A 26,408-nucleotide genomic window follows, 5' to 3' on the forward strand; every position below is an offset into this window, starting at 1 on the left:
TTTATCTCCATCCGAAGGCCAGTCGGTGAATATCTGAGCTCACATTTCTATTCGGTTTACAAGCTCGTGTAATTCAATGTTTGCGCTTTTGCGCACACCTGCCTCTGAAGTCTGATGAAGGGGAAAGAATCCAAAGATTTCTAACCGTTTCAGGACTTTAGGATTATCAAGTGCGCTTTGAGTTCAGTGTCTATGTGCAGTGCTGTTGCTTAATTTGGAAGAAAGTGCACCTGGAAGCCAATAAAGCACGCGTCTGAATTAGGTTTATTTATTTATGCGGGGGGGTTGAATTGTTCCGTGGTCTTAAAGTCCGAGATAAACCGCAGAGATCCACTGCAGGTTGGAATAAAACGAGTGGGCGGCTCTGGGAGAAGCAGGTGAAAGCCGCTCCGTGTCGCTGCTGCTGCCCTGCAAGTGAAACGCAATCCCGCCGGGGAGGAAGACACTGGGAAATGCAGGCATCAACTTAATTCACAAGACTGTTTGGAGACAGCGAGGACGCGGAGACCGACCGAGGTGGGATTTGACGAAGAGGAGAGGCTTGAAAAAAAAATAAAAATAAAAAAAAAACTTCCTTGAATTGGACGAGCTTCAGTGAGACTGAGCCCGACGACCCGGGGAATCGAGTTTACTGTACCAAAGAAGTGCTCTCCTATTTCAGCTGGGAGGACTTGTGTTCGGAGCTGGCACATGAACTCTTCGGACCACTAATCGTCTCCGGACTTTGATCTGTGCCTTTTAAACACAGTTTTTTTTTTTTTCCTTTTTTTTATTTCCTCCCCTTCACTCAACGTGCAGCCAATAAAGCCTCCAGATAAAAGCAGGAGTTGTTCCTGAAGTCCGCGGCAATGGGGTGAGTAATCCGGGGAGCGCTGCCCTTCAGAGCGCCTCTCATGACACCTGCTCCGCAAACACGGCGGAATACCTCCACAGCCGACCGGCTCCACCTGGAGAACCCATGGATCACTGCTAGTGTCACTGCCGCTGCTGCGCCCGGGGAAAGACCCTCGTTAACTATCAGATTTTTTTTTTTTGGCAATGTGGGGAAATTCACGAGGCGACTCCCGCTGGAGCGAGTCGTCCCTGATGGATCTCGGTTGAATGTGTGAAAATGCTCGATGCCACATTTTCTAATTGTGGACTTATTTCTTATACATGGGCAAGATTTTTAGATGGATTCCTCTTATTTCTTTGAGTGCTTCTGCGGTTCTTCCTTATCAACACGAATTTGGTGGAGAGAGGGCTGTGATATGGAGGTGTCAGTCAACACTGCCCACTAATAAGGAGAGATGCTGCCTCTGGGATTGTGTGTTTATGTGTGTGTGTGTGTGTGTGTGTGTGTGTGTGTGCTCCCACAGTAGTTTACAGTGCTTTATTTTGCCTCTATAGTCTACTGTGGTGAGAGTGTTGACTGTGTGGCTCAATGCCACAGTTATGCAATCATTAACTCTCTTCACAGAAACATAACTTTTATCCTCCACATCTGAACATTTGACTTGGAAATAACAGTAATAAAATTTTATGTGGGTGTCAAACATGACTCTAACTAATGTATATCAACGTCAGCAATCCCTCCATTTGTGGCATTGAAGTTAGATTTTTCTGAGGGAAAATATAAAGGAATGTGTGAAGCACATTACTTTATATTTTCTAGGGTAGTGTGTCAAGTAGAGTTAATTTCCACGTATTAAATGGAAAGTCTTACCCAAAACATTGTGCTTTTTGTTTCTCTCTCGCTCTTTCTGGAGAGGTGTTTTGTTCAATTTCTAAGAAACCAGTTCAACTCTCTTGACTCAGAAGTTTGGAGCACTCACTCAGCCGGTTTGGAAGGTTGTGCTGTGTCGCAGGTTGCCCAGTGGATCAGCAGCAGCGTGGCAGTCATGCTGAGGCATGAGGACACACCTTCAAACCGTTTGCCCATTTCAAGACGGTGCCAACCAGTAATCACAAATAAACAGCTCCTTGGATATTTCACCAAGTCAGTCATTAGTTAAAAAGATAGTTAATTTTTGGGTTGCAAATAGTTTTGTTGCCTGCCTGCATAACGGAGATCAAATGGTCTTCAGTTCCAAATTCTAATATTACTGCCTAGATACACATTTGTCATGCATATAGTACGAGAAAATGTCTCTTGATCAGCATTCAAGTCATCATTATGTCCAGTTTCTTGGTTTTGACCTTCCAGTTGACAAACAGAAATAGTCTGTCGCTGGTTTATTCTCGAAATGACAAACTCTTTGCTAATTAGTTAAAGAATTGGTTCATTGTAAAGCCTCGGATCATATCGAATGTTGGATATCAAATGTGTACCCTCTAAATTGTGTCCACTTGAATTCCTCTTGTTCACAGCTGGTAATGATGGAGTGTGTGTTTCTTTAAGTGACCAGACAGTGTAGGTAAGAGTGTGAAGGTGGGCACTGTAGACCATTAGTCATGTTTTTTGCAGGATTCCTGATATGCTCAACACATAACTCGGGGTTTTTAATCAACTGTGAATCATAAAGCAGCAGCATATAAAACACCTTGGTGGTTTATCTCTATTTTCCCTTTTACCCCCATAAATGTTTGATCTCTGGACCTTGACACTGTTAAGATCAGGTCATTAGTCGCCAATAAATCTTTCACTCAATAGTTGAATTTGGAACGTTCATGAAATTCAGATGGTAGTAGTCTAACTGAAAGTGACGATTTTGTTTTTAAACGCGGTTTTGCTGCTTAAGCAGTGTTTCTCTGGAATTATTCCAAACTAAAGCTCAGATTGCCTGAAAGTCACTTCTTACTGAAGACGCTGTCACACCGACAGCAGTGCAATCAGCATATTGCTATTTAAAGTAAGCCATGCTGGGAGCAGCCCTAACACAGGGATAGATAATAATCTCCCGGCTGGCCAGAGAATGACATCCGAAGGCTTAGCGCTCATTGATTAGGCTGTGTGACATGTGACGTGGCGGTGGGTCTCTTGGCTGCCCTGGCAGGAGAGTGGACCGTAATCCTAATCGGAGGATGCGTTCCCTGCGCTGGAGAGGTGTGCCGGGGGACGAGGGGCAGGTCTTACTCTTAAAGTATCGTGTTAATGAAAGGGGACAGACTGATGGCGGATTGGGCAGCTCCTCACCAGATGGTTGAAGCCGAGGAGGCCATCTGCTGCCTTGCTGCGCTTCTGAGGAGACTTCCTCACTTCCCTGTCCTTCAGGCTTTCAGATTAGGGTTTACGTTTTACTGCCCCAGTGCGGTGGAGGAGGACCTGCTGGGGTTTGGTTTTAAGCTGGTTTTGTTGCAAAGGAGGGTCACTTTTAGTAATAGCACCTTAAGGGATTAAATAATCTTTTCTGCAATCAGTTTTCTGATCAAGTATGTCATTAAAGGATTACGTACCCAGCCTTTTACCGGTTCAGGCAAAATTTTAATAATCAGTTGGTATACAGTTAATTGGTTGTTCTGATGAAAAGTCAACAAAGGTGAAGAATGGAGAAGAACTCATGTGGAGAGTCGCGTTAAAAAAAGTCAAAGGGAGAGAAAAATTTGTAATTTTTCCTAAAGTTTCTTCCCTTTAATTGTCTTTAAAGTTCAACTGCACCAAAACCCCTCATTAGCGTCATGAGCGCAGCGGTTACTTCTCTCAGCTCAGAGTTTGATTGTGGGGCAGAACCTTTCTGTGTGGTGTTTGCACATTCCTCCTGTTCCGGTATGGATTCTCCCAGTACTGCCAAACAAGGAATAAAACATTGTCTGTATACACACAAAATAATGAAAACAACTCCAGAATGAACCCTCCACCCAGACACACACACCCACACACCCACAGACGTTCCTCCTTCGATCCGATGGCAGGCTTGTTATATAAATTGGTGACACTCCACAGCCTGAAGGGGTGACTGTGTTTGCCCTCCGATGGACGGTCCAGGGTGCAGATTGCCCTTTCTGCCCAGTGACGGTGGAGGCAGGCCGAAGCCCTCACGAGCCCTGCTCGGACCGAGTGTCAATAGATTACGGACGAGTGGCAACAAAGTATGTTTTTGCAAATTAACTAACAGCATTTTGAGATAATTCCAGAGAGTTCAGCAGGATACAAGTCACTTAATGGCCATTCCAATCTTTTTCTCAGACATTACCTTGTAAATGTGCAACTTTTGTGTATAGTACAGGCAAAACATAAAGAAAAGTGATCTGTCCTCCTGCTCAGACTCTAAACAAAGAAAATGTTTCTTTAGTGTTGCGGTTTACAAAAAAGCAAAACAAAACGGTATGATTAGTCTTGCAAACAAATCTATTTTCAGCAGGCTTTTGGGTAAATTATATATGCGATGATCCACAGCTGATGTTCTTGGTGCTTTTACACTTTATGCTAATTTAAAAGAGTTGAATCATATTGCCGGAAAGTGACCATGTAGGGGCATCATATGATTTATATTGTTGATTGAAAGTGATCCTGTTGCTTTAAGAGGTTATGTGGAACAATGTGAGGATAATTTTGATTTCACTATGTTTTGTTTCACTGTTGCAATTTTATTGATTTCTTCTGAAAACATTTCAGGAAAAAAATGCAAAATTTATTCATCTTTTTTTGCCTTACTCAGGTTGAAACTGAAGTTGAAACCAAAGTGTTCCTGGCTGGCAGATATCTTGAATTCATTAAAGAGAATACTCAGTGTGCAATCATTTGCTCAGGACTGAGATTATTCAAACACTTATTTTCAAAGCGGTAAAAGGTAGAAAGACTGACAAAAAGTCTTCAGCAGTTTTATAACAAGATTTCAGTGGAATAGTCTGGATGTTCTTCTGTAAAATATCCTAACTAAATCTTTACCAACATTGACAATAAAACATTCAGATCATGGTACTGTTAAGCTGAGAGATCTGCTTTGTTTTTGTTTTTGTTTTTTTAATGTCCAAAAAATAATGCTGATCAGCAGCTGTAATTTTCCTCTCATAACTGTTAATTCATGTAATTTCTATCACCCTCAGAAGGTGTCCAGGTTATTGCATAAAGCATCGTCTTTGGCCCCTTGACATCATTAGCGTGTTTATTGGAGGGAAAGCCCAGCTGCTGCTTCAGTAATGAATCCAAAGAGCTTCCCTCTCCCTGCTTTGTTCATTCACACAGATAAACTCCTTCTCTCTCTCTCTTTCTCTCTTCCAGAGATTTGAAACTGTGATTTTCTGACATGATGCCTTTGCAGGTTTGTTCAGGACACTAACAAATGAACTGATCTAATTGTGCTGAGAAGTCACATGCTCCTTTCTCCTTTTTCGGTACCATTTAGCCAGATTCACCCGTTCTGCACATTTCTTGACCCGGAGAGCAGTTTGTTGTTGCGCCTCTGTGACAGATTTTGGGGAAGATATCTGTTTCGTTATGCGTTTTACCTCTGAACAGGCAATTGTTACTCAGTGTGTTGCTGTCAGGACTGACAGAAAAGTGAGGAAGGATAAGTGCTCCAACTCAGTGTTTCTCCACCTACTGCACTCTGTATATTTGACAAGTGACTAATGCAGCTTTTGTGACAAAAAGTTTTTTTTTTTTTTTTTTTTTAAGCAGACAGATGGGCAAATTCTTGTGTTTTTTTTTAAACCTTGCAAACCCAAGGGCTGACTTTTATACATATTCTGGCAGCAGTATGATGATTTTATGCTGGTCATCCTTGATCATCTTCTTTTGTGTGTGTCTCATCTAAAAATGCACTATAAAGCACTAATGTAGGAATAATGTGGCCACTGCCTGCAAACCGTGCTCTCTAAAAAGCCTTTGGTCCCTCATGATGCCCATTCCCGTGTTAATGAGACTTTGCTGTATATTGTGGGTTTCCATCAGGCCGTTCGACAATATTGTGGTGCATTTCTCTGAAAACGGTTCCACATTTTCATGTTTACCTCAAGGGAATTTCGGGGAGAAACATTTTTTCCTGACATGCTGATAACCTTATGGAGGCCCACAGGAAGAGGCTCTAATAGGATATCTCTGTTATAGCTGAATAGAGTTCTACATATCATTGTACTCTGGGCTTGAATGTACGTGAACGCACTGTTTACTCGTCTATTCATCCCTGACCCATTTCACACCCCAACTGCGGCATAAAATGAAGATATTCTGTTTTGATGCTATCTCTATATGTCCCATTTGGTGAGTAACTCAACACTTCTGGAGCAGCCTGTCTTTTAAAGAAAAAAAAAAGATAATAATCTCCACTGTGCTAAAACAAATCATCACCTTTATTGTTGTGTGTAGAAATGCCAAAACTAGCAAACACAGCCTAAATGAGCATGATTATTCGGATTCTACTGCATTATCTGGGCTGATCCTGCTGTACATTGTAGCTAAAGTAATTTGACTTGGGAGGAAACAGCCACACCAGGCTGGAAATCCTACATTTTCATGCAGAAAAAGCGAGCGAATGCAGCGCATCACTGTCATCCCTGATATTACGTAACTACTTCCTGTCTCATTCGTCTGAAAGAAAACCTCTCCAAAAGGAGAGCAGTCTTTAACCAGTTTGACAGAATGTAGAAACTGCAGCTTCGATGTTCCAAAAATTCAGTTTAGTCAGTTTTTGTTGTTGTCCGATGTTGACCCTGGCTCGCTTCTGGCTTTAGTCACATTCCTCTGGGGGCTTATCTTTCTTTTGCTCGTGCAAATGTGATCGTCCTTTCAGTTTTCCCCAGAGCTGATTGATGACTCTGGCAGATATGTTGAGCCACGCATGTTTTCCAAATAATTGTTTGAAATTAAGTTTGTAGCTCAGAATTATTACTGCAATTTTTAAGTTGAAGTCTAGCTCATACAGAGTTGCAACTGCTGTTTTATGTGTTCATCTCCTTGAGCCAGCGACGGGATGTTCACTTTCTGTTGGTATGAAGGAAGCTCCTCACATACCTGAAGCCGCTGCGACTGCTTTTTCACGTCAAACGGGTTACAGAGCCTGTTCGAGGTTCGACGGTGATTTGTTTAGTGTTTGACCTCACATCCTCCCCCCCCCCAAACTCAACGTCTGACAGAGTTCTGAAAGACTGATTGATGAGCCGGGTTTGTTTGGGGAATGAAGCCGGAGTGGATTCTTTCACTTGGGAATCTGGACGGGGCTGATTTTCTGCACGGTGGAAAAAAAAACACACACACACACACACAGCCGTGCAGGTGTAGCAGGACACAAATGCAGCGTGACTGCAACCGCTTGCATTAACATCATCATGCGAAGTCTTAGTCAAGGATAGAAGCTGCCTGCTGTTATTCACACTTCCTCTCAGGACATGGTGTCATCCCACATCATCTTAAAACGTCCCCCTTTAAGCAGCATAATAATCCTCTCCCACCAAACTTTGCTTAAATTCAGGAGTTCATACTGTGAATTGAAGTTGGTGATCGGTCTAACATTTTTTTGGGTTTATGCATAAGAGACCTGATGGGCAGACTTGTCAGGATGGTAGCGTCTCAAACTTTCATGCATATGAAAACTTTGAAAACAGGTTTGAGTCCCGGTGTGTCTCGCTGTCGGCACATCCCTTCGTTTTTAATTTATCCTTTTGGTTGAACACAACATGATTGCTGCATCCTCACTGTGGATGGGCCTGAGGTGGGTGTGTAGGTGAACGTGGGTACACACACACACACACACACCTAAATTATTCAGAGCGCCAGATGGGGACAGGGAGCACCAGAGAGTCAGCGGGACAAAGAAGTCGGCGTTCAGAAAGTCCCAAATGTTGCCGTTTATTTATTTTTATCCTGTAAAATCAATCAACCTAATGCGTTTTATCTGTGAAAAGCAGATCACTGGATTCCACCAGCAGTTGTGTGAGTGCGTCCATGTGTTCAGCGGCGCCCTTTCACTCGTCTTCCCCCTGCCAGTGTGAGCTGGCTGTAGACGCTGCCGCTGCAAAGGTCAGCGCGCGTGTGTGTTTGTGTGTGTGTGTGTGTGTGTGTGTGTGTGTGTGTGTGTGTGTGTGTATGTAAAGCGACAACACCGATCTGTAAAATGGGTTTTGTTGTTCCCAAAGCAGATAAAGACTCAGATTAGGCTTAAAGGGGACAGTGAATTTATTGGGCTTTCGTTTCTGTGAGAACCGTAATCCCAATGAAAGTGAAGGCTTTATTAGCTCATGAATATTTGCAGCCAACCAGCTCCTGTCACTTAATTTCCAGCAGTACGTCACAGTAAGCCACTTAAAGTAATGCTGAACTAGCTGTGCTCTGCACAAGTCGTTTAGCACATTGTTGGAAAGCTTTGTAACAACAGTGACACCATCTGCACCCTGTTAATGGAGCCATACTTGAGGATCTGGGTATATTTTCTTGGCGTTTGCTTGGATTTATTTTTGTCGCTCATCAAAGGAAAAAAAAAACAACAACCCAAGTACTCTCGCATGAGTTGGACTTTTTCTCAAGTGCGTGCCTATGCTTCATAAAATGTAGGATCTGTAATGATTTTTATCGAGCGTGAACAGTTAGTGCTGCATCAGGCGGAGTGCGGCTGCACCGCTGCGTCCAGCGCCGCACCCTTGTATGCACTTTACACATTTAGCTGAAGCTTCGTGTGAGGGAAGCAAATGGCAGGTCAAGAAAAAAAAAAACAAGCTGGAGAAAATATTAAGACATGCAATGACTTTATAATTTTGCTTTATAGGAAATTGGGTGTTAATGTTTTCTCATGGGAAATATTCATCAGTGGAAAAGGTGCTACAGACTTATGATTGGAATAATTTCAGAGGCCAATTTTATACATAACCTATAATGCAGATAATAATCCAACAAAGGGGTTGATAGGACAAATGATCATTATTATTATTATTATTATTATTATTATAGCTAGTAATTTATGACTAGATACAGCTCATCAACACCATATTACTATAGTCTTAATTATCTAGGATTTTGTAAGAGCCATTTGCTTAAGGGCAAAATATTTCAAATTAAGTTTTTCTCTTAGGGATCAGCTGAAGCTTTATAAAATGCATTTTGTTTCTTGAGAATGAGCCTCTTATTTTTACAGTAGGAACTAGTCCATTAAGATCGTTGTGTTTTTATGTATGTTCTTAGCTTGGTTTGAATCGAGAGGCTGTGTTGTCAGTCTGGGTAGTCTGCAAGGTGCAGCCAATCACATCGCATGCCTGCAGGCGGAACTGGAGAGGAGTGGCCTGACCCCACTCTTCTCTTTGACACCCTCTTCCCCTCGTTGATATGAGGGCTGTGCGTGATCAGGCGAACATGCTAACAGGGTTGTGCATTTCAGTCTTCATATATTTTCTGATAAATGCAAACATTTAAATGATATCTTTTCTGTTTGATGTTACCTCCTCTCCTCCTTTAAGAGCCACGGGCGTAACATAAGGTTTGCATTGCCAATTAACGTTGCTCTTTCACTTTATGGACCCAGTAGCTAACCCCAATGTAACTGCACCACTACTGTTTCTTCCTTTCCTTTTCGTCTTTCTCGTGCACACTTGAAATTCCCACCAGAAGCATTTTCCATTGTTTCTTTTTGTGCTTCAACACTGTTGCCATTATGATGTAATGTTGAAATAATTAAATGAAATATGATCTATTGTGAACGCCATCGGGGGCTCTGTCTGATTTGCTGATTGCGTTGACATTCAGTGCATCGCACACGGGAACACATAATCTACAACTGATGAGCAGTTCAGTCAGTCCTGGGTCGTCATGGCAGGCCTCTGTTGCTAGGAAGGTTTGCACCAGCGTTATCACTCCCTGGAGCTGCGTGAATGGAGTCTGGCTTGATTAACGTTTGAAACGTTGTTTCAAAGGCAAGGCCATGAAGTTAGGGGAGTTAGTATCGGCATTTTCAGTGCATCATATTCCTTTAGGGGCGTGGCGCTGGGATGCCAGATATCACCGTCTCGGAGCGTCCCACTGGATGACCCGAGAAACATGCTCACAATCACTGCTGAGTCAAACTGTTTAATTTTTGTTGAGATACGCAGCACCACTAAGTTTTAGTTTTGTTTTAATTAGGTTGAAGTAAACACAAAGTGTTTTCCTTTCTTGTTGATCAGATTTCTTCTGCTTCGTTGCACTGAACGTAAAGTAGCTGATGTTGGGTGGGGTTTGTATGTACACCAGACAGGATTGTTGCATAAGTCACTCACATTGTTATGTTTACTCAGCACTTTGAATCCTGGAATATTAAAGGATTCACCTTTGAATCGTTTTTTGTCTTGGAAGTGATGGTTTGCGTTTTGGGTGGAAGGTATGGAACTGAGGCAGCTGTGCCGCTTGAACTGAGATGTCCTCGGCCGTCCGGTGCAATCTTCAACGGTTGCAGCCTCTGAGATGGGACTGGAGTGGCGACTGTGACTCAGTTTGTGAATTTGTTCTGTCCACAGAGGTGAGAGAAGGAGGATTCAGTTTGTTCCAAAGTACACCCTTTCTGCTCAATGCCAGTGAGGCTTATTCAATGTGTTTTTACCGTCTGTTGTGCAGAATGTTCTTTCTTTCCTCATTCAAGTCAATTCAAGACTGAAGTTGTTAAAATTTGGTGCTCAAAGCAGAACATATTTCATTGTGTTGCAAACAGGTTGCTGGTCTTGGTAGCACTGCCGAGCAGGGCCTTGGAAGGAGAGAATTTGAAGTTGTTGTATTCCAAAATGCATTGTTATGTAAAGTTTGTGGGTGCACTGTAGCTATGGATAGCAGCGAAGAGTGTGTGTAGTTAATATGCCACTAAGCTCTCTCTTCCACCTACTTTACAGCGATGTGTGAATAAATTGGACTGTGTTGATTTCCAGCACAATGCAATACTGAAGGCATCAACACACTTTCAGTGTTATCCTCTTCAGATGGTTTAACTGTGTGAATCTTTTTTTCTCTACCCAAACTCTTGAATAGTGCTGCATTCAACTATTTTTTTCTTTTCCATAATGTTTTTTTTTTTTAAAAACTGATAATACCCCACTTACTTTATGTAGCGGATGTTTTTCAGTTTTTGATTAGGTTATTATTTCAGAAGCTGTCATTTTCTTTTTTCACACAATGGCGTCTGTCACTTGGATAACTAAGTGAATGTCTGAGTGAAAGAACTGGATTAGATTGTCTCTTTGTCCCTATTCATACCTCGTCTTGTACGTTTCTCGTGCTTGAGTGGGCATGTTTGAGACGTCTGTTATGAACAGTTTCGTAAGATTAGTCGGTGGACTCCAAGTGTGATTTGCAGGCGGGTTGGTAGTGGAATATACCTCTGGATTGGAAGAATCACCGACCGATCTATAGGCAGTGATTGGAAATCATGGGTGTCAATCAAAGGCTTTCATGAAAAAAGTTTTCATGAAGATCTTCTTTTGTTTTATCATTGTTGGTCATTAGACAAAATAACATCTCTATATTTTTCATGTATGACAAATCCCATCCTGGGTTTTGCAGCCACCTTCAACTACATGAAATATTTGTCTCAACAAAACAAAAATGACCCGATAAAGTATATTAAAGTATATCTTTACTGCAAGAAATCAAAGAAGTGATTCAGCCTCATTTCAAAGAAAGCTATGGAGAAGTTTTCTGAGCAGTCAAATAACCACACACCTTCATTTGACATTTTATTTTCTCACCAGGATAAGTGCTCACCCCCATATTCATCATCTGCAACTATTATTAAGTTCTTCAGGCGTCCTCTGATCCCTCTCATCAGCCACTCCACATAATTGTTCCTCACTCCTGGAACATTATGGGAGAGCGTTTCGACACTCAGCCTGCACCTTCTGAAATGAGATAATCCATATGGAGTTCAGATGGACTGGGTTCAGACCCCGTGAAGTCCCACCTTTACAGAGGTGTTCAGTCGGCTTTTCTCTTATATAGTAGGTGATCTTCTACCGCTAGTGCATGTATGATTTTTTTCTTCTTTTGTTTTTTTTCATGTACATGCATTCCTGTGACAACATGGTTCATCATAAGAAGAATGATCAGAGTAAACATGCATGACTGCTGTTCTCATTCATTAAAATGTGAACCATTAATATTCAGTAGCAGCTTCACAATAAATCACACCAGCTGAAGAAGGCATCAGAGACGTACACATGGTGAGGCGTTTGTGTTGACACATAGAAAACTTAGGAGGAGGAGACGGGGGATTTTCAGCTTGTAACTTTGGACATCTGAGCAAGCGTGTGTGTGTGTGTGTGTGTGTGTGTGTGTGTGTGTGCATACAAGTGACAGAGAGTAAAGATAATCACAGTGTCCCCAGAGAGGGAGGGAGGGAGAGCGTGAGTGATGTCTGTGGGTGTCATAAAGAGGAGGAGCATTTCCTCGGTGTTCTCAGTCTTCAGTCACTCAAGTTTAACAGGCGGCCTAATCCGGATCCTCCTCATGACGCCGGTGCTCTTCTGAAACACCGGGAACGGCAAGCTGCTCATTGTAGGAGGCAGATTGCTTTACCTTCTCAGAGGGGGTAATGCCAGTTTGAATGTGTACAGTATTTACAGTTACCCGGCATTGCAAGCTTTCATCAGTAGAGCTTTGTATTAATAGTGTTGCTTCTGTGAGAACAATACATACAGGTGTTTGACCATTATGCAATGAGCAGACGTAAGCAGAAGACAAAACCTCCACCTGAGTCATCTTGTGAATACTGTTGGAAATTGGTCTCTGAGATGACTCAGGGAAGCTTTTATCTTTTGGAATCCCAATAATGAGAAGTCAAGTTGTAACAGTTGTCCCAGAACAATTGCAGTTCGCTCTATTAAGGTGACTGAAACTCCCCGTAAGTGCTGTGATTAGGTTAATTTCAGGGTTTAAATTGAAGATATCATCCTTCCATTAGAGTTGCCTCACTCAGGAAATGGCAGTTTAAAGTATAATACAATTGATGCTTGATGCATTCTGTGCTTTTCTTGTGCGAGAGGAAAAACTAAAGTTTTAAAAGTGAAGCCACGATAAACACATCCAGCCCAATTGTCTCCCCACGGGAAGCCAATTTAGATATAGTGGAAGTACAAAATGAATAGGTGGAAACTGCTCTCAAAAGGATGGTGACTGTTTATTACATGAGTAGTGAGACAACACTTTGTTAACGTTCAAATTACTTAGTTGCTTCTTAATAAATCCCACTCTCTAAGAAGTGCAGTGATGAGAAAACATACATGTTACTCTCTTCACCTATCGGTGGTCATAATGTTATGGCTGCTCGGCGTATGACAGTGAAGGGAGTGTTCATGTGCTAATGGCTTTGGGTTGTCGTGAGGATTGAGGGTTGCGTTACATTATCACCTGCCCGCCCGTCCTGAGGCTGCCCGGCATCAGGAGCTCTGGAGACGCACTCCTCCTCCCTGCAGACCTGAACAGAGTTATCAGGAAGCCGACATCACGCCACAACTGTTGGCTCAGTTTTATTATAATGCATGGACGTTATCTTGATTTGTGGTCGGATGCTGCGTTTCATGCTGAGATAACAGTCTGATATTGTCCCTCCGCTCTTTCTCCCACTCCTCAGGGAGCAGCCGATTTACACCACCAGGGCCCACGTGTTCCAGATCGACCCAACCACCAAGAAGAACTGGGTCCCCGCCAGCAAGCAGGCTGTCACCGTCTCCTATTTTTATGACAGCACACGCAACAGCTACCGCATCATCAGCGTGGATGGGTCCAAGGTATGTGCGTGTGCACATTCTGTGTCTGTGTGTCACAATATCAGGAGGAGGTGATGGAGAACGTCCAACTGCTCTCAGGAGACACAGAAACGGAAAGGCATTACACATCCGGGTTGAACAAACGGAGCTGGCAAGCCTATTGATAATGCATTAGTGTTCTATTGATGAGGATTAAACTATGGAGGACCATTTAAATTGTCTCATACTCATCTCCTTTTTTTTCCTGGTTGATTTAGTTTTAATTCCCATTATCTTTTGCATTGTAACATCTAGGAATCCATCATAATGTCAGAGGGTGTGGTTACATGGGTTTTTTTTTATTCGGAATAGGTTTGTCCCCAATTAAGAAATTCAGAACTCTATTCATGAGTTTCGTGTATACATGGGGAAAAATGAAGGATTAAATCCTCTCTAATGCCTTTGACTACAAACCTTTTTGATTGGACAGGAGGCGGCTGTGATAAGCATGTGTCTCCCGGAAGTAAACTAAACGTTTTGCCAGCAGTTTTTCTCTTCTTTCTTTCTCGATTGACTTTGATACAACAGCTTTGAAAATGTCCACATTGTTAAACGCCCGTCCATGCGCTTGTTTCATTATATCCATTTCTTCTAAAGCTCCCGTTAAATAGATCTTCTCCGTACGAGTTGGGCTGCGGGCCGCCACCTTGGAATATTGCGTCATCACGAAGAATGAGCATTCACAGAATGACTGGAATAAAGTCATGCCTAACTTACATAGAATTCTGTTCCCAAAATAAACCCTCCAGTCTATTCTGATTTAAATTTACCTCCGAACAAAGTTTTCAGGCATTTATATCGTCATTTTAAAGCGGAAGTAGCCTTTATTCGTATTTAAACAGGAATAAAAAGTCCCATGTAAACACACGGAATGTAGAAAATAGCTTGTAAAGTGATCCACTTTAAGTTCCAATATAATATTTTGCATGTATACACTTTATGAAGAGATTTGATTTGTAGCTCATAATAGTATTATAAATATTGGATTTAATATCATTATATGGCGGACGATGTTGTCTTTTTTTTTTTTTTTGCAGTATGCCAATTATTTTGGCTTTACATCTGCTACCTAGACCTGCTTCATGCATTTATGAAAGCACGTTGTTAGATTACGTCTTTTTAACCTCAGGATCATCCCCTGCATTGTACCTAAATTGACGCCTGTTAAGATAAATCATGTGTTTGTGAGAGTCTTCCGCGTACACAATGCAACATAATGCAGTGGACTTTATATGCACGCGGTAACTGCAAGCAGTGGTCATGGAGCTTTGAATTAAAGTCTGAATCGCATTAGAAAGCACTGCCTCAAGCAAATTAGCTGGAACAACTGACAGCTGCATACCTGACAAGAGGCAATCAGCTTTAATTGACTGTAATTTATGGTCAGCAACACACAGCCGGTATTATTCACATTTAAAAGGCCGTTAAGGAACGGACGCGCTGCATCAGCGTCAGCATCGTTTCCTGTCAAACCGGCCATCACTGTTTCTTTAACTCTGATTTGAACAGCGCCCATATATATATATATATATATATATATATATATATATATATATATATATATATATATATATATATATATATATATTATATATATAGATTAATAAGAAGGTTGGATTAAAGAATGTTTGGTCACTGACCAAGTTACTTCTTGACGCAATTTAAAGTTGTTGTCATGAGAGTACAGTCTTTTAATGAAATAAAAGACAAAAGTGTGTCTGATATTTCATATTCACACCTTCTTCTCTGCTACCTGAAAGAGTAGATTAAGTGTTTCCATGGCGATGAGACTCGGCTGTCCCTGTGAAAACCGGAGGAGCGTTATGACAACGCAATCCCTCTGTTGACACCGTCAGGCAATTACTCCTGGCACAATCTTGAAACCCGCCGTTCGGCTGCAGAGCGTCTTGAAGGGTTTACAGTTTGGAATGATTTGTTCCCGCTGTTGGATTTCTGTGCATTTCGGTGACTTGACACTGGAGTTAAAATGACCAAACCAACAGCTGATGGGCGCAACTCACGGGGAAGGCATATCTATATGTGGATCATTTGCACAGCAAGCATTTTCTGCGTTGCCGTGTGAGTTACAGTACAAAACAGATGCAGACCCTGCTTTCAGTGAGCCTGGATTTGAAAACCGACCCAGTAGATTGGATGATGTGAGTCCCACTAACCATCTGACTCAAATATAAAAAGCTTCTGTCAGTTCTGTGATTGAAAACACATTATCCAATGCAATTTCCAGCTGAATTCGTTTTGCAAATGTGGAGTTAATGCTTTTTCTTTTTTTTTTTTTTTTTTTTTTTTTCTTTTCTGTATTCCTCCAAAGCATTGTTGAGTCAGGCTCGATTAGCTTCAAAACAGTCGTCTTCCTACAGCCAGAAAGCCGAGACTCTGATCTGTTGTGTCACCGAGCAGCGCTCCTGGAGCTACAGGGAGGACAGATGTAAATAGATTACAAACCCTTCAAATTACAGATTTCATAATTAAGTTTCTTTTGGAAGAAAGATAATGGAAGTTATTCCTACCTTGCTCGATGTACTCTTGTTGTTTTTGCGTCGCTCAGTATCCTCAAGGCCAGTAATTCTCTCTCCTCCCACTTCTGACATTCTTCTGTCTCCCAACACAACAGCGTGTGTCAGAAAATCTCAGCCAGTATCTGAGAGGCATTAGAGTGAAGCTTAAACACACTTTTTTTCTAAAAAAAAATAATATTTACCATGTATCTAAATAATTCAAAAAACCCGAAGTGATGCTGATGTGAGTAAAGTAACCAAACGTGAGAAAACGCTGAGTCACCGTAACGCGTAGATGTTAAATTTAGTGTCTAGTTTGTGAAGTCGCTCCCAGGGAGGCAGGTCTGTCTAGAAGAATAGCCTGTGCTGCTGTGCGCACTAACTCTGACAGACCGTCAGAGTTTATCATCCGTCCGCCATGGCTGGGCAGCTCACTGATGATGATACGCCAAGTGGAGGAGCACATCAGCACTTCTGACTCCGGCTCGCCCTCAGTTGTGCGTCTCGTACGGCGATGCGCCGAACGCCATGACAACGCTATGAGGAGTTTTCCAGCAGCTCTTATGGTGTCTTTCTGGCTGTCCACTTTTTTGATTCTTTCTTTTCAAACACGTTTTCACCTCCTGCTGGTTTGCTTTTTCTTAAACTACCTTATTGTGCTACTTGTGTCGAAGCCATGTCACCATTCTGGCCGGTGAACTGTTAACCTATAAAATCCTGTATTTCGAAGAGTTTTATTTTCATTTTAAAGGCCAGTGATTGTCAGAAATGTTCACCCTCTTTCTAAATGGCTTCGGACTGTGTTTTCTAGCTGTTCCCTCTGACATAGCTGGACAGAAGACGTCCAAGATAATATTTCAATATATGAGTGAGTTTTATTGTCTTCAAGACAAACCCCTCCTACAAAGTCTGAATGTTTTCACAGGTAAAATAGATGTTCTGTTTTTAAATAATTCAGGTCAGCTGGACCTGGATTTGTAGTCTTCCTTTCAAGGATGTTAGCAGCGTTTGCTGCTTCTCCCCTCAGAGGTGGATGCAACACATTTACACCTTCTGCCTTTTTTTCAACTGACCCAAAACTTCTTCTAAATTGCATTAAATTAAGATGAAGTTTTAGGATAATTGTGTGCATGCTGTTTGCCTTCAGTGTGTTTTTGTTCATTACAACACAGTTTCCCCGTGTCATCAGCACACCTATGAAGATGTAACTGTACCAAATGCAGCTAGTCCAGATTTTTGTTTCCACCTGAGACAAAGCTTTATTTCCACAGGGATAACGGGCTGCCCTGCTGTATCCAGTTTGTTTTGGTGATCCTCTAAAATCAAGATGGATTGGGTATTTTGTTGTATGCCCAGCTGTCATGAGAGAGGACGCACTGCGCTGGGATAAGTCGCAAAACAATCATCAAAAACAATTAGGATTATGTTGCAGTTACAGTGTGAGGCTCACACCTCGGCACTTCCTGTGCTGTAAGCATTTCTTATCAGAGGCTGTTATGATTAAAAGTCAAACACAGACAAAGGCTCACCTTCATACACACCAGAGAGCCAGTGAAGGTGAAGGAATCGGTGTCGAACGAGGTTTAGCACATTAAGTTGTTTATGAAATGAAGCGTGTTCAGATTCTATATGATCGTCACAAATGAATGTCTCAGCAGGCATAATCTACTTGCTTCTGTGTCAGACACATTGATCGGGTGACCCTGCTTCCTTACAGGGCAATGTTTTCACCCAGCACCAGCTCACGCCAACAACATCTTGATCTGAAGTCGGATCTCCCGAGTCCAACTAAGTTCACCTCCCTCCTCCCCCGAGGAAACCAGACCTGCGTCATTGCCACCGGGGAACGACGTGTTTTCGCAGTTCCTGATATATAGCAAGATGAAAAGCATCGGGTCGTTGCAGCAGTTGGCGGACACACAAAAAATATTTAACATTTCTTCATCTACATCACACCTCTGCCTGATGAGCCATCACAATTTTTTCCGCTTTGCGGTCTGGGTTGGATGAGAGGGCGCCGTGACCACCGTCTCCTCTTTCTTTGGCTGAGTTTCAGTTAATAACACTACTGCCAGTCCCTCCTGTGCGTCACCAACTTTACTGCTCATTTCTCACCATTATTACTGACACAAAGAACAAGGCCGACGTTACCCAAAAGTTTCGACTGATTAGAAAATCAAAACTTTTGCATTTTGTTTTGTTTTTTTTTTCTTGACATGTGATTGAAGCTCCTTCAGTCTCATACTGTATTTACACATGTTCCATGTGGTCCAGCTCCCAGTTTTTTTGGTTTTTTTTTTTTTTTTCTCCTGACTCTGCAGATTCTGTGCACTCTGCAGACACATAATCAGGCGAGGAAGCTTTCTCCTATAACCTCCCGGCTGTCTGTGAGTTTCCAACTGACCCTCAGGCCATTAGCTTGCCGAGCTTCGCTCTGGCCTCCTATGCCACTTGATCCGCCGCCCAGCTCGCCATCCGCACAGCTGCCAGCGTCACTCCGCTCAGCCTCTCTCCGTTTCGCCCTCCCACTCCCTCATTCGCTTGCTCACCGAGTCGTGCTCTGGTCTATGCCAACATACAGTCACAGGGCCCAAAAAAAACCATGGTGTAACCTGGTACGGCCCCGTATGTTCGTGTGAGCTGGAGTTTTTTTTTTTTTTTTTTTTTGTGCGTTTACATGATTTATCAACTTTTAGGAGCTGATGGAATGTGTCAATTTCCATTCAATATATAGAATGAAACGTCTGTTTTCAGGCTCATTCCTTTATCTCTTACATTCCTAATGTGAACGTACAGGTGCATCTTCAAAAAAATGAAATGAAAGACACTGTATATTTTTAGTTAAAGGCATGGAAATAACTGACGATTGACTTTTCAGCGGTATTTAGATATGTACGTACCAATAGTTGTGATTTACTAACCAACATATTGAGCGAACTCATCATGTTAAGCTTTAGCTGAACAGATGTCTCTAAAAGATTTATTCTCTCCAACTAGCAGCTCAAAGCAGTTCATTTTAATTATCTTAAAAATCCTAGAAATCAGCAAATTGGTTTTTGCTCATTAAATGAGTTCTAATCAAAGGATTTGGGGTGTTTTTGGTTTAGTCATAACTCTGAATGGCGAATTGATTCGTCAGTGGTTTTAAGGCTCTGACAGACATATGCTTACTTTTACCTCAGTAGTAAATGTCATTTCTTTATGTTTCGATCCAGAAGTTCACAGATCGGTTTTTGACTTGTTCACACGTGGTGAGCCGTTAAACTGAACGGTCTCTTATTCCTGGTTGTGAGTGGCAGCGCTTAAGATGCAGATGAGCTTTGCGTCCGCAGTGTTGGGTTTCAGTGGTGTAAAGTGGATCACACTGGTCATTATCCGGTTACACACCACCTACAGTTGATGGTTGGAGGTTGTGCTGGCATACTGTAGCTTCAGGGAGCTTCTTTCCACCCACAGGCTTCAAAACAAACCACTTCTCGCTGTTTGTTGCTCCTTTTTACAGGAACTTTTGCAATATATTTATTATAGCTTTATTTTATATATAGAAGCATCTTTTGTAAGTAAAGCAGTAGCTGTACTGTTCCCAGCAAACAAAAGACATGGAAAATATAATTAGGCGACTAAGATTTTTATTACCAAAACTTTTTTTGGCCTTTATCTTTGGGTAGTTTTTTGGACCAGTTTTTCTTCTTTTCAGTCAGTTGAACTATTGGATATGCGCATTTTATGTTTGTTTACCTTTGTTTTTGTTTTTCCTTCTACCCTCTAAGCCGCAGCGACGGCCCAGTTTTTCCCACAATGATCATTAAAGTTTCATCTTATCTTAACACTTCTCTTTGAGCCAGCGCAATGAGCTCTGTTAAATATTCACTCTGCCGCTGGAGGCGAGACGTTTGAGTGTTGTTCCAGCTCTACCCAGGTTTCTCTCCAGACAAAATTAGGTCACTTTTGTTTTGATGAAGAATTCCTTCAAAGACTGACGATTTTTAAATCAGATTATTGGTGCTTTGATAAACTGCAGCTTCCCACAGAGAAAATTGCTGCCTGGATGAGAGATTGCAACTTGAATATTTACTGTATTTGACTTTGATGGAGTTTTTTTTTTTTTTTTTTCTTTTTGCATATATATGCAGTGATTTCCTCCTCTAGAAATCATTAAGATTGTTCTGAATGAGTCATGAATGTCGACGGGGGTATCCATCACTCGCTAATTCTCCCCTCTCTGTTAGTTCAGACTTTGCTTTTGGCTCTCCGTGTCCACTAATGATGTGGTGCGAAGTGTTTCAAGACTACAGCCACAGAAAAGATGGAGAGGGAGACAGTGGGGGCGTAGGAAAGGACACGAGTCTGTCAGCAATTTGAATTCGCTAATCCTGCGTTCGGAGCCATGTTGCTATGAGACAGGGGCTGCACGGTGATTAAACTGTCCTCTATTGTTTCTTAATTGTTGGGGTAATTCTCATTTGCTGTTTTTAAGTTCTTCTATATCTTAGTGGACAGATATTGTATGCAGTGTATGCAGTAATAAATAATTGGCGCTGGTGTTTACAAGTACAGTAGTCGTACAGAAAGCAGGAGACATGTCTCTATTTACGGTGCACAGTAAACACGCAGATCAGGGAAGTCTGGTCACACTGAAATAGTATCATGAGCATCCATTGGTTTCATCTGTCACCGCCTCATGCGCTAGTTACAATTTTAGGGCTCTGCAGATATGTTTCCTTGCATCTGATTTGCTGCATAGCTGCGACAGGTGAACCGGCGTGGAGGCAAATATAGTGAGTGTCATTTGACTGCTTTAGAGGTTAGTGGGTCAGCAGTCGCTGCTGCACACCGGATGTCTCTTTGTTTGTGCTGGTTTTCAGGAAGGAGTAGTTCAGACGCTTTATGAGTGGAAGTGAAGAATAGTCATACCGCAGATCAGATGTATTACCGGTACTTAGAAATCTTTATTGAAGGCATTATGAGCTCCTGGAAGCAATACAGTCGACACAGCCCGCCATGCCCCAGCGGTTCTGAGACAGTACTTCATTTTATCCAGCTGTCCAACCTTACATATATTCCACTTGTGACCATGTCTTTTCGCACGCGGTGCATCTCATCAGCATCGTTCAGTATGAATCTTCCATTTGCAGCTAAAGCACACTAACTTTTCCCCCAGGCTTGTTACAAGGAAGAAAATAAGATTAAGGGTCTGAACCACAGACATAGAGAATATCAATACTCACCAACAGGAGTAGAACTTTCTCTGTAATTTTTGAACAAAATTAGTTTTTCAGAATATTTTGTTGTTCAAATCCAGGCACACACACCCTCCCACTCCATAGCAGAATCACTTATATAAACTCCTCTCCCACCTCATGTGGACACAGTGAGCCATAATATAAACCTCAATAATATAAATGCAGACAGATGCTCTATATGTACATATAGTCATTAGGCAATTATTTCAAATGAATATTTTTTTCTATTTCATTTTTATGTTGTAGTGTGAATTACAAAACAGCAAACCTCAAATTCTCAGTTTCTCTTTGGAGCTGGTTGAAGATTAGCTGTAATATTCACAGCACATTGTGAGACACTGAGACTCCCACTGCACAAAATGTCATTGTGAAACTGAGCCGTCGCCGTTCGGCGTGCGCTTCATCGGTGCATTTTTAATTTCTTTGCTTTCGGTGCAGACGCCACACGCTGGCCTCCCGCTCCAGAATAAAGAACATAAGCGCTCTTTAAGCTAGTAGTTCTTTGAGGAAAGAGTAGTAACGTATGACGTTGTGCGCGATTGAGAGCCTCTCAACAATACGAGGCAATTAAAACATGCATGTAAATCTGACTCATTCATGAAGTGGATGAAGTCGAAAAGAAGTAAAAAAATAAAGGTCCCGATTGTAATCAAAGGCTCCAGTGTGGGCAGAGGCACGGGCAGTGTGTTACAGTTTTACTGTGGCATGGCTGCGCTACAATAGAGCTTTGTCCTCCACTAAATTGGTGGGACTGTTCATTATGTGAATGCAGCTGCTGTGATGTCCTTCTGCGAGGTCTCAGCCAAGCACACGAACGCCAAAACACAGCAAAAAGGCCGCTTTAGGAGGAACATGTACCGATCAGCTGGAGCTGTGGACTGTGCTGGAAATAAATAAATCCTAATATCCAGGATGACAAAAATGTTTTCTTCCATCAGGTGATCATCAACAGTACAATCACACCCAACATGACGTTCACCAAGACGTCCCAGAAGTTTGGCCAGTGGGCCGACAGCAGGGCGAACACCGTGTTTGGGCTCGGCTTCGCTTCAGAGCAGCAGCTGACAAAGGTGAGCGCGAGCCTCACGGCATCACACTGCGAGTGCAGCAGCGAGCGTGCACAGTGGTCTCATCCGTCCTCACCGCCGCCACGTAACTGGCTCTATAGACTTTTAGAGGAAGCCCCCATACTGTGTGTGACTTTTCTGCTTGTTTCTCCACTAATGTCTCTTTTGTGTTTTCAGTTTGCTGAGAAGTTCCAGGAGGTAAAAGAAGCGGCCAAACTAGCAAGGGATAAATCTCAAGAGAAGGTGGAGACGCTGAGTAATCACTCCGAGGTATATTACATCTCGCTGTCTGAAATTGTGATTCACTGCAACACCTCTGCTTTTCACCTGCTTTCCTGTTGACTCACGACTGACATTTACCATGAGAGAAGCGGAACAGAACTGTAGAGACTGTGAATCATGAATGACGGGTCAAAGGTTATCCGAAGCCCTTAAATGCCTCTTTTTATTGTCATTTTTTTAATGAAGTCAGTTCTAGATGTAACTGTTCTGTGATTACCGTCGACTGGACGTGTGTCGAGTGATCTCCACTTGGTCACCCGCCGCCACGCCAGCTTTCTGCTCCCTCTGGCTCCAGATGGTGGGAATCAGACTCAGCCCTGACATCTCAGAAAGCTGCTGCACCATATGACATGATAAATACTGGCAACAGTTCCTCCCCATCCCTCCTCTGTCATCGCCGACACGTCCAAGGTGTTCATAGCACTTCACAGAGAGAGAAGCCCAGGACCCTTTATCCACACTGAGAACGGGATTCATGAGACACCTTTATCGGCTTTAACCGATCGGGGGGAAAAAAAAAAAAAAGTGGTGAGATCTGCTCTGAAGTGTCTTTCTGCGCCTTCAACAGGAGTCCGGACGTGAGACACCTTCGAACAATCAGCCGTCCAGCATTAACGGCACAGACGACGAGAAAATTTCTCATGTGGGCCCAGAGGCGGCGGTGCTGAAAACGGAGAATGAGCGTCTAAAGAGTGCAGTTGAACAGAGGTGAGGCGTCCTTTATAGGTACTTCACATCAGCACCTTTAGTGTTTCAGCAATTTGATTTGGATGTCTTCCCACATTCATAATGGAGGCATTTCTTAAAATGCTGGTGTGTTGGCCTTTTGTCCTCAATTCAAACTCCATTCATCTGCACTTCCTTCAAGTCGGTGCCGGAGTTGGATGGACAAAGACAGGTCTTCCTTACATTGGGAGGCCTCATCATAACAGGTTAAAGACAAAGACTGAATCACATTATCCCAAGATTCACATCTATGAGAAATCTAGACTCACAAATTAAACTCAAGTGCATTTTTTGAGTACTGTATACTTGGACCCTCCACACTGAAAGACCCTGGGCTCGAACCAGGGAGCTTCTCTCGATGAGGCAAGACTGCTAACCACTTCAGCCCTGCGCTACTTTCTTTCACTTTTATGAAAAGATGTTTCCTCGCCAAATCAAAATCACCTGGATTCATTCTTATAACTAAGTAGTTAAATATGTTAGGTTGTTAGAAAGTAAAGGAGAATATATTTTTGGGCTACATGGCATTCCTCCCATCAGAATGCGATGCTATACATCACAACAGCCATCAGGAACACGGTGGAGCTCAGGAGACTGATTTTGATTTTACTGAAACATGCAATCTGATGGGACTCATGCATGTCATTAATTTTGCAGAGTCATGTAAACGGTGTAATGAAGTGTGTTAATCCCAAACATGCCTCATGAGCTCACCGCAGTCGAGCAAAACTGATTTCAAGAGGCGTTATCATTGTAGCTCCACACACAGCCACTCCTGATAGCTTTCACACTTTTTTTTTTTTGGTCCTTCTGTTGAGACTGTCTCGGCACCAAACTGCGCTCAAATGTTCCTGCTCTTGGTTTTATTACAGTCGGGATGATATTACTTCCCCAAAGGGCTCCGAAATCATCTGATCTAATCAAAAGAATGACGCCGCTCCTCTCCAGCATTTGGTTTATCTGTCCTTTATAATCCAGTGGTGGAGCATATAAATCGTTAATTGCACGAAACACCAGATGTGGCTCCAGATGGGATTAAGATGACCTCGGGGTGTGAGAGTCGATTGAAATACAGTGAGTAAATTTAGACAGAATTAGCGGCCGGGTCACTGAAGAAGAAGAAAAAACCTGCTTCACATTTGATCCAGAATGAGAGGGGAAAAAAATGCACTCATTAGCCGGGTTTACCTGTAAATATAGAGGTATATAGGACAGGGAGCATTAAAAAAATAAATGCATGAGTGAGTTCGAGTTCAGATATGTGGATTTTATTCAAAAGAACTGAAGAATAATTAAGGAATAAAAGAGTTGCTGAACAGGTTTGGTATATTTTGTATTCAGTAAAAGAAATACTGCATGAAAAATGTCCACATCCACCTCCCTGTCCACCCAAAACACACAATTATAGGAAATAAGTTAAGTGCTTAACAGTATATGAATTAAAGATTTTTTTTCTTCAAGTGTATTAGTTTATTGCTCCAGACTCTAATCTCTGAAATAATCAAACTGAACAAATTAAATTGCTGTTGATGCTTGATGTGTAACGTTTGTGGTGTTAAATTAACATTTTGCTGGACTTGTGAATATTCTCCAGGCTCAGATCGTACGCTGAGAAATCACAGAAACTTGTGGGTGGCGCGGCGGTGCAGTGGTTAGTGCCGTTTCCCAAGTGTGTCCGAGTTAAATTCCAGGGTGGTGCCTTTCCGTGCGGGAATTCAGTGCATTCAAAATGTCCGCGTGTTTCTCAGAGCATTGCAGTTTACGTACTCTGCACAAACACAGTCACTTGCTCTCTGAGAGATGAGGGACGTCGTTCTTTTCTCGCAGTTCGCTGTTGACACGTCGTCTGTGCAGATTTTTTCCCCCTCATGTCCCTCTGCTGTTTGATTGGTCAGAAGTTTGAGGGAGGTGTGGTTAAAAGGGAGCACACTGTTAACCTAAATACTATTTAAATGACCTGTTTGAGTAGTTTGATCTGACTGTTTTCTGAAAAATCAAACTGAAATGTCAGGTACGTTCTTGTTATAGAATTAAACAAAATTGTAAATAGCTGAAGAAATCGAACAAAAAAACCTACACACGATGTTCTGACTGAGTCAGTTTCTTCACTCTGCCTATATTAGTTCTCCAAGGTCGCATGTATTGCTGAGGATTTCCAGCATATTGTTGGGTTTGCCGTTATTCTCTGACTTATCTGGGCTCTTTCTCTGCGCCATCTCAAGGCTTGGGGATTTTGTTTGAGCGTGACAGCAGCGAGCGAGTCGAGGAGTTCAGAATGCCGCGGTGCAAGTCTGTCCACATTAGATGGAGAGGAGAACACTCCAACCCAGCCATGCATAAGGAAGGGTACAGCGATGCATGCTAAATATACATCACAATCTCTCCAACCTTATTGATAAGACAGAACCGCTCAGCGTTTGGGCTTCGGTGTTTCGGTATGCATCAGAGCTGCAGCTCCTCAAACTCTCATAAACTCCCCTTTCTTCTTTTCCTTGTCTGAATATCTCCTGACGGTGTGATTTACACAACAGCTTATTAAATGACCGTGACTTGAAGGGTTTTGTAGCTGTATTTGTCAAGTCAGAGTTGGAAAATCAGGAAAAATCTTCCCTCCTTTAGTAACTGTCTTCTTGGTTTTCTCTCTCTGTCTGTCCCGCCTGGCAGCAACACCAACGCCAAAAAGTGGGAAACAGAGCTTCAGACTTTAAGAGAGAATAATGCCCGGCTGGTGGACGCGCTGCAGGAGTCGTCGGCTAATGTGGAGACCTGGAAGAAACAGCTCAGTACCTGCAAGGAGGAGAGTGACACACTCAGGCAAAAGGTAAAGCAGTTCTGCACTCTCACGGGGAATCGACTCAAACCCACAGATCCGGGTCTCGCCGGCAGAGAAAGAGCCAGGTTAGAAGCGCATCTGTGAAAGAAATAATGCAAATGTGTCCGCGCCGAGTGAGCAAAGTACTGAGGTA

At 42.4% G+C, this 26,408-nt stretch overlaps 1 protein-coding gene across 1 annotated transcript in view; it reads left to right on the plus strand.

Moving 5' to 3' along the window:
• Positions 1–362: 362 nt before the first annotated feature.
• Positions 363–26,408, plus strand: part of homer2 (homer scaffold protein 2) — a 32,317-nt gene continuing 6,271 nt past the window's right edge. The window contains exons 1-6 of the mRNA XM_030090477.1: positions 363–853; positions 13,434–13,590; positions 22,306–22,437; positions 22,612–22,704; positions 23,285–23,424; positions 26,107–26,263. Of these exons, the coding sequence (XP_029946337.1) occupies positions 849–853; positions 13,434–13,590; positions 22,306–22,437; positions 22,612–22,704; positions 23,285–23,424; positions 26,107–26,263 (684 nt within the window). The 5' untranslated portion in view covers positions 363–848. The remainder of the gene's footprint in view (positions 854–13,433; positions 13,591–22,305; positions 22,438–22,611; positions 22,705–23,284; positions 23,425–26,106; positions 26,264–26,408) is intronic.

The sequence above is a fragment of the Salarias fasciatus genome, chromosome 1 (assembly GCF_902148845.1).
Source record: "Salarias fasciatus chromosome 1, fSalaFa1.1, whole genome shotgun sequence".
Classification (NCBI taxonomy): Eukaryota; Metazoa; Chordata; class Actinopteri; order Blenniiformes; family Blenniidae; genus Salarias; species Salarias fasciatus.